Source organism: Natrix helvetica (assembly GCF_964273705.1).
Source record: "Natrix helvetica genome assembly, chromosome: 7".
Classification (NCBI taxonomy): domain Eukaryota; kingdom Metazoa; phylum Chordata; class Lepidosauria; order Squamata; family Natricidae; genus Natrix; species Natrix helvetica.
This window is the reverse complement of record NC_138558.1, coordinates 176,217-188,030: the sequence shown is the minus strand read 5'-3', so window position 1 is coordinate 188,030 and position 11,814 is coordinate 176,217. Positions and strand designations below refer to the sequence as shown.

The 11,814-nt window shown below is 50.0% G+C and overlaps 1 protein-coding gene across 1 annotated transcript; it reads right to left on the bottom strand.

Annotated features, from left to right (window-relative positions):
• Nucleotides 1–4,513: 4,513 nt before the first annotated feature.
• LOC309395464 (interleukin-12 subunit beta-like) lies at nt 4,514–8,551 on the bottom strand. Its single transcript, XM_081959726.1, has 7 exons — nt 8,540–8,551; nt 8,012–8,126; nt 6,903–7,136; nt 6,291–6,402; nt 5,948–6,147; nt 5,308–5,459; nt 4,514–4,799 (listed from the first exon to the last, which is right to left on the bottom strand). Exons 2-7 carry the CDS (start codon nt 8,079–8,081, stop codon nt 4,692–4,694), a joined length of 876 nt encoding a protein of 291 aa, XP_081815852.1. The 5' UTR covers nt 8,082–8,126; nt 8,540–8,551; the 3' UTR covers nt 4,514–4,691.
• Between the last annotated feature and the right edge of the window lie 3,263 nt (nt 8,552–11,814).

The following is an 11,814-nucleotide window of genomic DNA, read 5'->3' as shown; positions in this document are numbered from 1 at the left end:
TTAGCTACATGTTCACCAAGCATGATAAAATGTCCCTTCATGTAGTTCACATTTCCAGATATTTCTGAAGTACCTTTATACAACCTCAATATTTTCTCCGGCATTATATACCAATGATGCATCATTTTATAAAGATGCTCTCCGCATAATAAAATGGAAATTTCAGTCTTTTTAATCACATATTTTTCCATAGATCCATCTGTATATTATAAGCAATATGCTTACCTCATACTTTTTTCTGTTATTCCTCTGTACATTTTAGAAATTACATGTTCATAATCATACACAATTATATTTCAAATTCTCTTACTTTGCTCCATTCCATATTTTTTATCTATTTTAAATCTTTCAAATAATTGTAAATGGGAAACCATTGAGAGGTATGTCCTTCTGCTATTAATTGTTTTCTTGGTTTGATTTTAAATTCCCCTTGATAATTTTTTAATGTCCCAGTATGTTAACCATATTATACAGTGGAAGGGAAATGGCAGGTATATTTGTTTTCTAGGCCTCACCATGAACTTCTAATTCTAAAATTTCTCAGCAACCACCATTGTTTTATCCAGACCAAAAAACAAGCTGCGAATATATACAGTAATTCTGATAAACATGTTTATTTAACATATTATATTTCTTTCCTTGCTATACAACTTTACACATATCTTTTTGTCATTGTTTAAATAATTTATCAGTAATCAAAAAAGGTATTGTCCGAAATAAAAATATAATTCTAGGTAATACATTCATTTTTAGCACAGATTCTGTCCAATATTTACAATTTTAATTTCTCCCATTTTAGCATGTCCTTCTTAATTTAATTCATTCTTGCAACATAATTTTGAAATTATAATTATCCTAGTAATATCCATGTTTGATCTTCTAATTTCATATTTTTGTAAACATCTTCAAGGTCTGATTATTCATCTTAAAACTTGTTTACAATACCACATTTTCCCATTAATATTTCTACCTCCTTCTAGTGTATCTTCAAAATTAACACCAAATCATCCACAAATGCCCTTGTTCAATAAATTTCATTTTAGCAAAATTTTAGAACATGCAGACATCAGTGTTTTCTTCATTTTTGACTATCACAGAGGTTTGTTGGTTCTCCATTACCAATTGTTTGCGCTTTCTGAATAATTCAGTCTTATCAATTTAATAAAATTATCTCCAAGGTTCATATCTTCCAGATCTGTAAACAAGAAAATCTAATTCAAATTATAAAAGACCTTCTTTGCATCTAACAGTATCAGTGCTTGTTTTTTATTATGTACTTTCAGTTCTCCAGAACATCTAAAATATTTCTAATAATTGTCTTTTAGATAAAAACCTGCATTGATCTTCATAATTAAAGCCCAGTAAAATTATCTCGCCAAAATTGTGAATAAATTATCTTTACTGAATAATGACTATACATTTTTTATAATCATTATTCAATAAAGTTATTGGTCATTTTTTTTTTTACTAAAGTCAGTCTTCTGCCTCTTTAGATTTTAATTTTATGCTGTATTAGCCTCTTTCCAGCTATAGGATTAGGAATCTTTCCGTTCTGTAGAATAATATTGTTTGTTGTAAAAACTAAATGCTCATCCTCAAAACAGTTTTACTAAGAGGCTGGCAACCCATCTGGATCAGATGCCTTTCCTCTTTAAGTTTTATTAATAACTTCACAGAGTCCCCCTATTATATGTCCATTCAAATATTTGATTCTCTGTAATCTTCACTAAATTATTCTTCCACTTTTTCCAAGGAAATTTCTGGTCCTTTATATAAAGTAGTATAATACTGATAAAATACTTTTTGTAGATTTGCTTCATCTCTAATTACAGTATTTTCTTCTTGTAACTTTAATATAACTTTTTTTCTTTTTGCATTTTATATGCCAATGATTTCTCCAATTCATTTGCAATTTCAACATTTCCATAAAGAACTGATTTAATTAATTTTGCTATTTTTAAAAGCATTTTTATCAGAAAATAAATTCTGTTTGCTAAAGCATCTGTCCTCTTTACCCATTTAAAACATATTGAAACACAGTTTTGTTTAGTTTTCTGGGGTTACATTAAAAAAAAATCCGCATTTCTTCTTCTTTTTAATTCCAAAATGAAGGTAACTCACTGAGAATCTTTGCTCTTTACTGCTGTTTGAAATACATCTTTCAGGTTGTAAATTAATAAAATTGATGGCTCAGCGGTTAGAATGGCTGCTGATGGGTCTTGAGGTTGACTCGGTTTCCCATTATTTCGACTGCTGGGAGCAACACACTGACATTGTAAACTGCTATGATGTTTACCGTCGTAGGGTTGGGAGCACCGGAGTTGGTCCACAGGAAAAGAAGCCTGGACTCGCAGGCATCCCACCCACGCAGGAGGTCCTTCCAGCAGGACACCTGCTGGTGTCCCGGAAGTCTTGCTTTCACTAAATTGCCCCAACTGGGCTGCATCCTTGAGAAGGATTCCGAGGTTCAGAGAAGGGACCGGAAGCAGACCCCCCAAAGAGAGAGAGCTGCAGAAGCAGCCGGGGATGGCTGGCCTCGGGAAAGGCGGCGACGAGCCGCTGTCCGGCCGGGCCCGGAAGAGGGCGGGGGCGGGCGAGGGGGCAAGAAGGTCGGCACCGGCAAGAGTTGGGGCAGAAACCCGGGTTGCCGGAAGCCGAGGGGCGCCGGCTCCCTTCCTCCCCGTCACTCCTGGCCCAGCTGAGCATCGCTCCTGGCGGCGAGAACAAAGCTGCCCAGCCAGGCACAGCTGCGGCCAGCGAGGGTTCCGCAGGGCAGGCGCCGGAAGAGCCGTCGGGCGGGCGGGCGGGCGGGTACGTCGCCTGGAAGCAGCGCAGCAGCGAGCAACAGGAGGCCCCGATCGGACCCAGGTGGCGGCTTTCTTGCAAAAACTGGATGGGACTCCATTGCCCCCCCCCCCGTCCCCGTCCAAGTCTAGTGCAGACCCTTAAGGCGTCCCAAGAGTCCCCGGTGCCTGTGGGGCCGAACGTGGCTGCAGCAGCAGTTGGGATGCTCCGAGGGTTGTGCAGGTGAACCCCCCTCCCTGTCAGGGGAGCAGCTTTGGGTGCCAATTTACTTCCAGGTCCGATTTGAAGTGTTGATCCCGACTTTTCCTATCCCTTCATGGCAAGGGAATGTCTCAGAGTCCCTCCAGGCAGGCAGGGAGGGCATGTAAAAGACCCCCTTGGTTAAAAAGTGTGGACTGGCAGAGGGTAGGAAGGGATCCTTCTCAACTCTCACCCCTGCCCTATGGCTTGGCTGCCCACCCACTTCTGAAGAGTATTGAGATCTGGCTGCACCAGCTGGCCTGGGGTTCAAGAGTGCTATGCTGGGTGTGTGTGTGTGTGTGTGTGTGTTGGTGAGCTGAAGATGCTTTCTCTGCCTTTTTAAAGTTGCAATTGTCCCTTTTAGCTTTGTTTCAATCTGGTTTTTAACTTGTTTGAAAAACAGGTTTGTGCTGTTTTATTTGTAAACCACTCACAGGCATAGGTGTGATAGGCAGTACAGACTGGTCGAACAGTGTTGGCTGGGTCCATCATATCCACTTCCCTGAATCTTAGCACTGGCTCCCACAGGGCTGTGTGCTCAGTCCCTACCTGTTCTCACTGTACACACAGGATTGTGTATCACCTGACCCATCCACTGTGATCATTGAGTTCGCAGATGACACCACCGTACTGGGTCTTATTACAGATGGAGACGAAACAGCAAATGGGGGGTGGTGGTGGTTCAAAAACTATCCAAATGGTGCTTAGAAAACAACCTGCACCTGAACATCAGCAAGACCAAGGAGATAGTGCTGGACTTCCAGAAGAAGAGAGGGGAACCAGCCCCACTTTACATTGAGGGGGGCTTTGTGGAGAGAGTTTCCTCCTTTAAATTCCTGGGAGTCTACTTCAGCAAAGATCTCACCTGGAAAATCAACAGGATCCAGGTTGCCAGAGAGGCCCAACAGAGACTCCACTTCCTCAGGGTCTTGCAAAAAAGCAAAGTGGAACTGATGTCCTCCTTTTACTGGTCCACAAGAGAAAGCATCCTCATGCAAAGCCGTTGTTCGTGCACGTATTATTGCGATTAAAACAGAGAAAGTCATTTACAGGTAAAACATTACCTAGGTCTGACCGTAAGCGACGCAGTTCTAAGTTATCCAAACCGAGAATTTTGAGCCTCATAGCATAAGGAATTCTATTGTGTACAGAAGAGTGCAAGACTTTTCTCGTGAATTACTTCTGAACCCGCTCGATTGTACTGATGTCAGATACAGTTGGACAATACTCTAAAATGGGTCTAGCATAAATTTTATAAGCTCTTGTGAGCAATACAATGTTTCCAGAAAAAAAGCTTCACAAAATTAAGTTTACAATTCTTAATGCTTTTCCAGCAACACTGTTACAGTGAGCTTTGGAGCATAGATGGTCAGAGATAAGGACACCTAGGTCCTTAACAAAGCGAGGGTCATCTGCTGGATCAATGCCACCTAGCTTACACTTGACATTCTGATTACATTCACCAATATGTAAGACAGAGCATTTATTAATCAAAATTTGAAGTTGCCAAATAAATGACCATTCAGACACATAGTCCAGATCGCTTTGCAAAACAACAGAATTATTTTACATATGCGAGTGCCGGGGGGGGGGGGAGGGGGGAGCCAGAGCTGGAGAGGGAGGGGCAGAGTTTGTAGCTTATTTCCTCATTTCTTCCATTCCTGCCAAGCGCTCCAAGATGAGTTGATCAAAGGGTCCTGGCAGCGGATCTGTGCCTTGTACCAGTTCTGTTCTGTGATCAGCTCTTTCTCGGCCTGCAACGGAAAGAGGGCCCTGCTGAACCCGGAGAAGGGGGGGGCAGGGACAGGGGCCTACCCAGCAAGGTCACTTGCCCTCACTCCCTTTGATCTGGAGGGGGCATCTGTGCACATTGCTGGGCACAATACAAGGAAGCTCCGGCTTCCTTAGGCAGCCAGGCAAATGACACATCCGTGGAATGAGCTGCAGCAGCTCAAGAGAGCATCCCCATGCAATGGCAGTATACCGGGGGGGGGGGGGGGAGGGGGCGATGCTGGACAGTTGTTCCAGGACTCTGCCTAGGTGGTCTCAGCTGGAACCTCACCCGCTGAGTGCTGAGGATGGGGGATTAGCACAGCCAGTTGTTCATTGCAGGCACTTTATGCTACTTCACCCCAAGACTCGTCGTCTGTGCAGAGTGAGTCAGTTGAAGATGTTGTGATTCCGAGAGGCTTTTTATGCACCCGAAGATATCCAGAGCAGCCCCTCGATGTGATGAATGAGAAGCCCAGAAGGTTTACTTACGAGGAAGAAGTTCTCCTGGCTGCCGGAAGCTGACTCCAGCCAAAGGCTGTACTGCAAGGGGAAGTAAGTGGTGGGCAGGTCCCAGGAGGCCGGGGGAGCCCAGGACACCTTCCTCCCTATGATATTCAGGTAGGCGGGAGCATCAGGCTTCACTGCAAGGAGAGCAGGGGCCCCATCAGACCTTGTCCACCCAGCCCCCCTCCCCCCCCTCCAGAGCCCCAAGACAAAGCGGTGGGGGGGGGGAAGCCGGCCTGGAAAGAACCCCCCTCTTTTTTCCTTCAAGGAAACAAAAGGAGCTTCCATTGAGGTCAGGAGGCTCAGCTCTTCTATCCTTCCCCAAATCTTCCTTCCTAAGGCAGGGGGTGTCAGGGATGGCATGAGATGCTCTGCCCAAGTGGACGTGGGTGGAAGGGGAGGCCAGAGGTTTGCCAGCTCCCTGCAATGCACCCAGGGTCACAGGTGACTCGTGAGCTGGTGGGGGAGCCTGGCAAGAGCCCTTCATCTGCAGGAGCAGGAGGGAGGTGTGTGTGGGGGACACAGACAGGTGCAATGGCTGGAGGACTCAGACGGCCAGGTTGGGCCTTCTAAGGTCTGGGGTGGGGTCCTGCGTGAGGGGGGGGGAGGCTGGTGCTATCCATACCGACGTCCCGCAAGAGGAATGTCTTGTTCACTTCGTTGTAGCCGTGGCCACCTTCAGACAGCCCCTTCAGCACCAGGACGAGGGGCGTGATGGGCGCTTCTTCAGCATGAGAACAGAAGGAACAATTATTTAACTGGATCTGCACCATTCTGTTTCCAGGAAGAGCCACTTCTGTGGAGCACAGCTCAGCCTCTGTGTCCCTGCAAAGAGAAGGTAAAAAGGGGGCCCTGACCGGCTGCAGCGGGAGTGGACGGAAGGCTCTCCATGGGCTCAGAGGCCCCCTTTTCCTCGCTGTAATACTCAACATACTTTGCAAAGGGAAAGGAGGGTCAGGGCTCCTCACCTGTGTTTCAGGTGGACCAGAAAAGTTGCTGGATTCTGAGACTTCCAGGAACAGTTCAAGGTGCCGCTGTATGATGGAGCCCAGCAGGTAATGGCCGGTTCTTTCTTTCTTCCTGCAAGAACCGGGTGAAAGGATTCAGGGAGAGTCCAGGCCACCCTATCTGCAGCAGCCCACGGGGCATCTCCCACCTACAGGGCTGCCCCAAGAATCGGAATCCCGGGCAAGAAAGGCAATTGCACCAGGGCCCAGCCGAAAGAGGATCCCTGCTGCTGCTCCTCCTGCCACCATCTGTGCCCAGCTGGAGGAGACCGCCCATCCCATCCTCCTCAGGTGGCAGCTCCTGTCCTCCCTGGGGGGAATCAAATAGCCCCCCCCCAACCGTGTTTCCTACAAGCAAAGATGGAGGTGCTCCTCAGTCTTTCTGGAATATTTAGGATGGGTTAGCAGGAAGGCGGCCAGGGCAGAGGGACAGAAGAGCAGCCCAGGCCTGCCCCCTTCCCTCTGAAGGCTGGTGGCGAAATGAGGTGGGGAGCGAGGCTGGGGTCTAGCTGGGGCTCTGGGAATGAGCCCCCACAGGGGATCCTTGCCCCCCCCCCCCCGTTCCCTGCTCACCTTCTGCCTTGAAGAAGTAGCTATGATTCACCCACAGGACCACATGGAAGCTCTGCAGCAGCCGGGCTCCGACCCAGCAGGAATAGTTTCCAGCGTAAGGGATGTCCAGGTTGTGAATGACAAGCTCTCTGCCCGAGTCCTCCAGCACTTCTCCATTGTGCTTCCACTCCACGGGTTCTCCAGGGGAACCGGAGCAGTTCTGGGTTATGTTGGCATATTCCTTCTTGATCAGCACTGAGGGAAAAACCCCAGACGGGAGACTCAGCGGGGCTGGAAGGGGCCCTGCCAGGCTGGCCTGCTTTTAGCTCCAAAGCTCTTTCAAAGCTGAGGATGCAGGGCAACTATTGTGGCCAGAGATTCTTTCTGGGGTCCTCCAGAGCAGCAGCGGATGGGATGCTGCCACCAGAAGCCCCAGGGGACACCTCGGCACCTCTTGTGCAGGTGGCCTTCAGAGTGCCCTGTCTTCACTGCATGCGGGGGAGGGCCCCTTGGCTGCTCTCCTCTCCTTCCAGAACCACACACACACACACACCCCGGCCGACTCTGTGCTTCTTCCCTGGGTGAGGAAAGCAGAGCCTTCCTTGCCTGTGGTGGTCTTGTGGCAGTTGTGCGGAAGAAATGGGGACGGCTGGCTCTGCTGTCTGCCCACTTCCTGACTTCTGCCCCTCTCCTGGGCATATCCAACCCCACACCCTCCTGCACCTACAGCTCTGATTTCTTAGTTGCTCAACTTCACTACCAGAACCGCAACACTCACTTTGTTAACCAGTTTCGTTGTATTTATTTTGTACAGTGACAATAAAGGCTATTCTACCTTCTGGCAGGAATGGCAAATTTCCCTTCAGGGAAACCAAGGGGAAAAAAACTCTGCTCTCCTGCCCCTCCTGCCCCTCTGCATGGAGGACTTTTATTCTCTGCCAGAAATTTCCACTACTTCCGGAGTAGCTAATGCTGGCTTTTCCATTCAGGTCCGGTGGGGGAGACCCCTGAAATTTGGGAGACCTCTAGGGAGGGTGTTTGGGCACAGCCACTCGCAAATGACCCAAGATATTTGGCTCCTGGCCCTCCCTGGCGCCCTCTGGGGAAAAACAGGCAAACCAGGCACTTACGTGAGGAGGGGAAAGCAGCCGTGGCCTCCATCACCACAGCCACCAAAGCTGCCCACTTTCCCAGCAGCATCTGTGCGAGGCGAGGCAAAGGGAGGCCTGTGGGAGACTGGGCTGCCTGGGGAGGAGGAAGGGAAGAGGGTTTGCTGTGAGGTCACGGGTGGAAAGCCCCCCTGGCCCTAACCAAGCCCCTCCCTTGAGCATCACCCCAAAGCCCAGACCTGAGCTAGGGTGGTTGTGCTCGGGGCAGAGGGTCCGCCCGAGCCAGCTGGGGAACCTGGGCCCCTTCCTCCCTCTCAGCCTCAGGCAAGGGGAAGCCGGGCAAACCCTGGCTGGAAATCTTGCCAAGAGAATTGTAGGGAGAGTCCAGGAGTCAATACTGACTTGAAGGCAGGGGGGGAAAGGCTGAAAAATCTGAAGATACCTGGCCAGCAGCCAGGGCCCCCAGCAGAGGGGTCTGTGGGCCCCCCAGGGCCGCTGCTTTCCTTTCTGACATGCAGTTGGCTCCTCCCCCTCCCCCAGAGCACTTACTTCTCCGTGGGTCCTTGGGTCCTCTGAGAGAAGGCAGAAGGAGGGCTGACCTAATATACCATTTCTGATGGGGGGGGGGAGGAAACCTCTGACACAGGAGGAGAGGGCGGGCAGGGGAGGGAGAAGTTGTCAGGGCATCCCCCGCCCCGGGACTCTCCTTGCAGAGAGGGAGCTGCTATGGCCAAGGCAACCTCTTCCTGGTCCCACTGACACTTGGGCTTGAGCTGATGCCAGAGGGGGCTCCCCATGGCAGGACCCCTGGGTTTGGGCTGCAGTAAAATGGAGGTCCTGCCTTTTCCAGCAGCCTGGGAAGCCCTAAGCCAGGATGGGCGGCTTACAAGCAAGATCTGGACTGCCTGCCATTGGCGGAAAACTCAGCCAAAGGTGTGTGCCCACACAGGCCTCTTCCGGGCCTCTCTGGGGATTCTGGCCAGGTTCTTCTGGGTTATTTGATGAGCTTCTCCAGGGTCTCCGAATAGAAGGGCTGGAAAGGATCCTGGATCATCCAGCCGGGCCTCCTGCCCTGCGGAGATTTCTTGGCTTCTATGCACAGCATCCCCCAAGGACAGATGCTGCCCCCTCCCCATGTTTGGAGTACCTCCTACCAAGAAGCATCCACTGACTCCCGGGCAGCATCTTCCGTTCTTGAAGAGCCTGAGCCTTAGGAGGATTTTGCTGAAACCTGACCAGCTTTCTTGCAACCCAGCTGCGTTCTTTTTTGTCCTGCCTTGGGACATCAGGCCCCATTGAGAAAGTGGAGAGAATCTGTCTGCAGGGTGGGCAGAGGGCTCTCCCTTTCAGCATGAGGAGCCCTCCGAGCTGAATTCTTCCACGTAGCTCACAGGAGGGGTTAATAAGATGCTACACACAGATCCCGACTGGCCCAACCACGGCAGATCCCTCCCTTCCCATGGCTGATGCCCATGTCTGATCTTAGTTAGGGGCTTCAGCCCCAGATCTACAGGGAGAAGCTCAGAGCCGTGGATCAGCTCCTCAGCTGCCCCAGACACTGGCCTCCAGCCAGCAGCGTGAGCAGACCTTCAAATGGGCCTTTTGCTCTTACCTTTCGTCCTTTCACTGAGCTTTCAGGTGGCTTCACATTTGTTTGATTTCAAATGCCCTTGAAATGGAAACAAATAATTAACCTGTCTATGTTCGTTTCCTTCTTGGGGCAGCAGCAGATGGACCCTCTGTAGTTTCCTCCAGACCTGGACCAACAGATATAACTATAGGGTCAGGTTGTTGCAAGGAAGAGGTGAGAGTTTGAAAGGATAAATATGGGTGAGGGGGGGGAGTTTCCAGTTACAACTGCAGTAAGATGCAGCAACTGCTTTACTTCTGAGCCACCCCCTCCCTGCCCTTGCCCACTCTGTTCTGAAGGGAGAGATGGCAAAACATCCACGGGGCAAGTAGTGGCCTTGTGCAAAGGCTGGGAGAAGCCATGTCAGCCTGTAGGCCGGAGTCATGCCAGGATGCCATGAAAGTCTGGCAGAGACAGAAAGATACACATAGGAGGAAGGCTTACAAGGGGCCACCCAAATACCAGAGCAGCTAGAGTGGTGCCACCTGACCTTTCCGAACCTCAATCTTGTTAGATAACCTTGGCTCACTTGAGCAGGCTATAAACATGGATGACCCAGGCCTACCTCAGATCAAGCAGAATCCCAGGGAAATTGGTTGACACCTATTTTTCCTTCCAATGCAGGATGCTGAGCCCAAAGGTGGATTAACACATTTTCTGGAAACAAGGTGGGTCTCAAATTACATCTTTAACTGCCCCGGGGGTGGGTGGGTGCTGTCCCTGCACCTACATCCTGGCCACAAAGGAGAAGTCACAGGATTTGCCCACCAACCAACCTTCCCACAATGGAGTTGCCAAGACTGGTTATGTCTAACCCAGGATAACACAGGTTGGTGGCTGGTGAAAAAGAGGAAGGATATTTTTTGGAGGATTTTTACTCACTCTGGTTTGTGGGGGTGGAATAGAAAAGATAATCTTACCAGAACAAGTCAGAGTTTCCATGGTAAGGCTAAGGCAGGCTGTCCCAAGTACCACCCCTGAAAGCAATGAGACACCAGCAGTGCTAGGGAAAGAGGAATTCCAGCAGGAAGTTGTTCATTTGCAAAACACCATAGAATTAGGTGCTGCTGCTGTGTATGACTGAGCCTGGGGATTCCAGACCCCCAGAATCAGCAAACGTAAGCCAAGATAACCACAACCATCTTTCAGGTGCAGAGCAGAATGAACTGGAAGATGGGGCAATAGCAGAGAGGTTGCCCGACTCAGAGGCACAGGCTGGGCAAGAATGGGAAAGCAGCTTCTGGGGGTTCTGCTGATGCTATTCCCCGACTTCTGCAAAGCATGAGGCAGCTGTGAGAAAATGAGAGGACCCGGCCCAACTGTGCCACCGTGAGAGGGAACCTCCTTGCCAAGACTCCGTGGAGATGTGGGTCGAGGGGCAAGTGTGACTTCCCCTCTTCTCAAGATGGCTGTGGGTCAAAGAGCCCTGGCGACCTGGCTTGGGCTCTGCATGGGATGCATCTGTGCAACAGCCGCATGAAAGGTTTGTTTGCTGTTTAATGACTTGAATGAACTGTATGCTGCCCGGAGGGCTGTAGAGCTGGGTGGCCTGATGCGTTCTAAAGGAAAGGGAAAGGAGGACGACAGTGTTCATCATAAGATGGGGCTTTCAAAGGACTCCCTGAGCAAACACACAGGGAGGAACCTGGCAGAAGGGTTAGGGGGAAGAGGCCAAGGGGTGGCTCCATCAGCCCAGCCTGGAGAGAGGGAATTGCCCTCAAGAGCCTTTTGGCTTCCCTCCCTGAAGACGGAGGCTGCAAGGGTTGGACAACTGCCCTCTGAGCAGGGAAAGCCAGCAAAGGGAGGCAGGCCTCTCTCTCTCTCTCTGCCACACACACACACACACAAACACAGACACCCCTATCATGGGAGGTGGACAAGTTTGAATGGGAGATGGGCAGGGGGGGGGGGACAAGGCTTCCCTGGGTCTTCAGGAAGCCTGGAGGAAGAGCAGCTCCAAGGCTCAGGGAGGGAGGGAGGGAGTGGGTGAGTTTGGGATTCTGAGCTAGAAGATTTCTGCCATGATATGAAAAAGGGGGAAGGATGTCTTTGGAAAAGCCTGAGGAGCCTTACTGACGTTTATGTTCAAGAAATCATCAAAGAACAGAAGCTCCTCCGTAGGAGGAAATGCGACTTGAAAAAAAGGAGACAGACAGGAAGGGCAGTTTAGCCTCTTAAAGAGGATCACCCAATA

Coding starts and splice junctions, on each gene's coding strand:
- LOC309395464 (XM_081959726.1), bottom strand. CDS start 8,081: ATGCTGCTGGGAAAGTGGGCAGCTTTGGTGGCTGTGGTGATGGAGGCC. Junction 6,403..6,902: donor CTACTTCTTCAAGGCAGAAG/GTGAGCAGGGAA, acceptor CGGTTCTTGCAG/GAAGAAAGAAAGAACCGGCC. Junction 6,148..6,290: donor CTGGTCCACCTGAAACACAG/GTGAGGAGCCCT, acceptor TTCTCTTTGCAG/GGACACAGAGGCTGAGCTGT.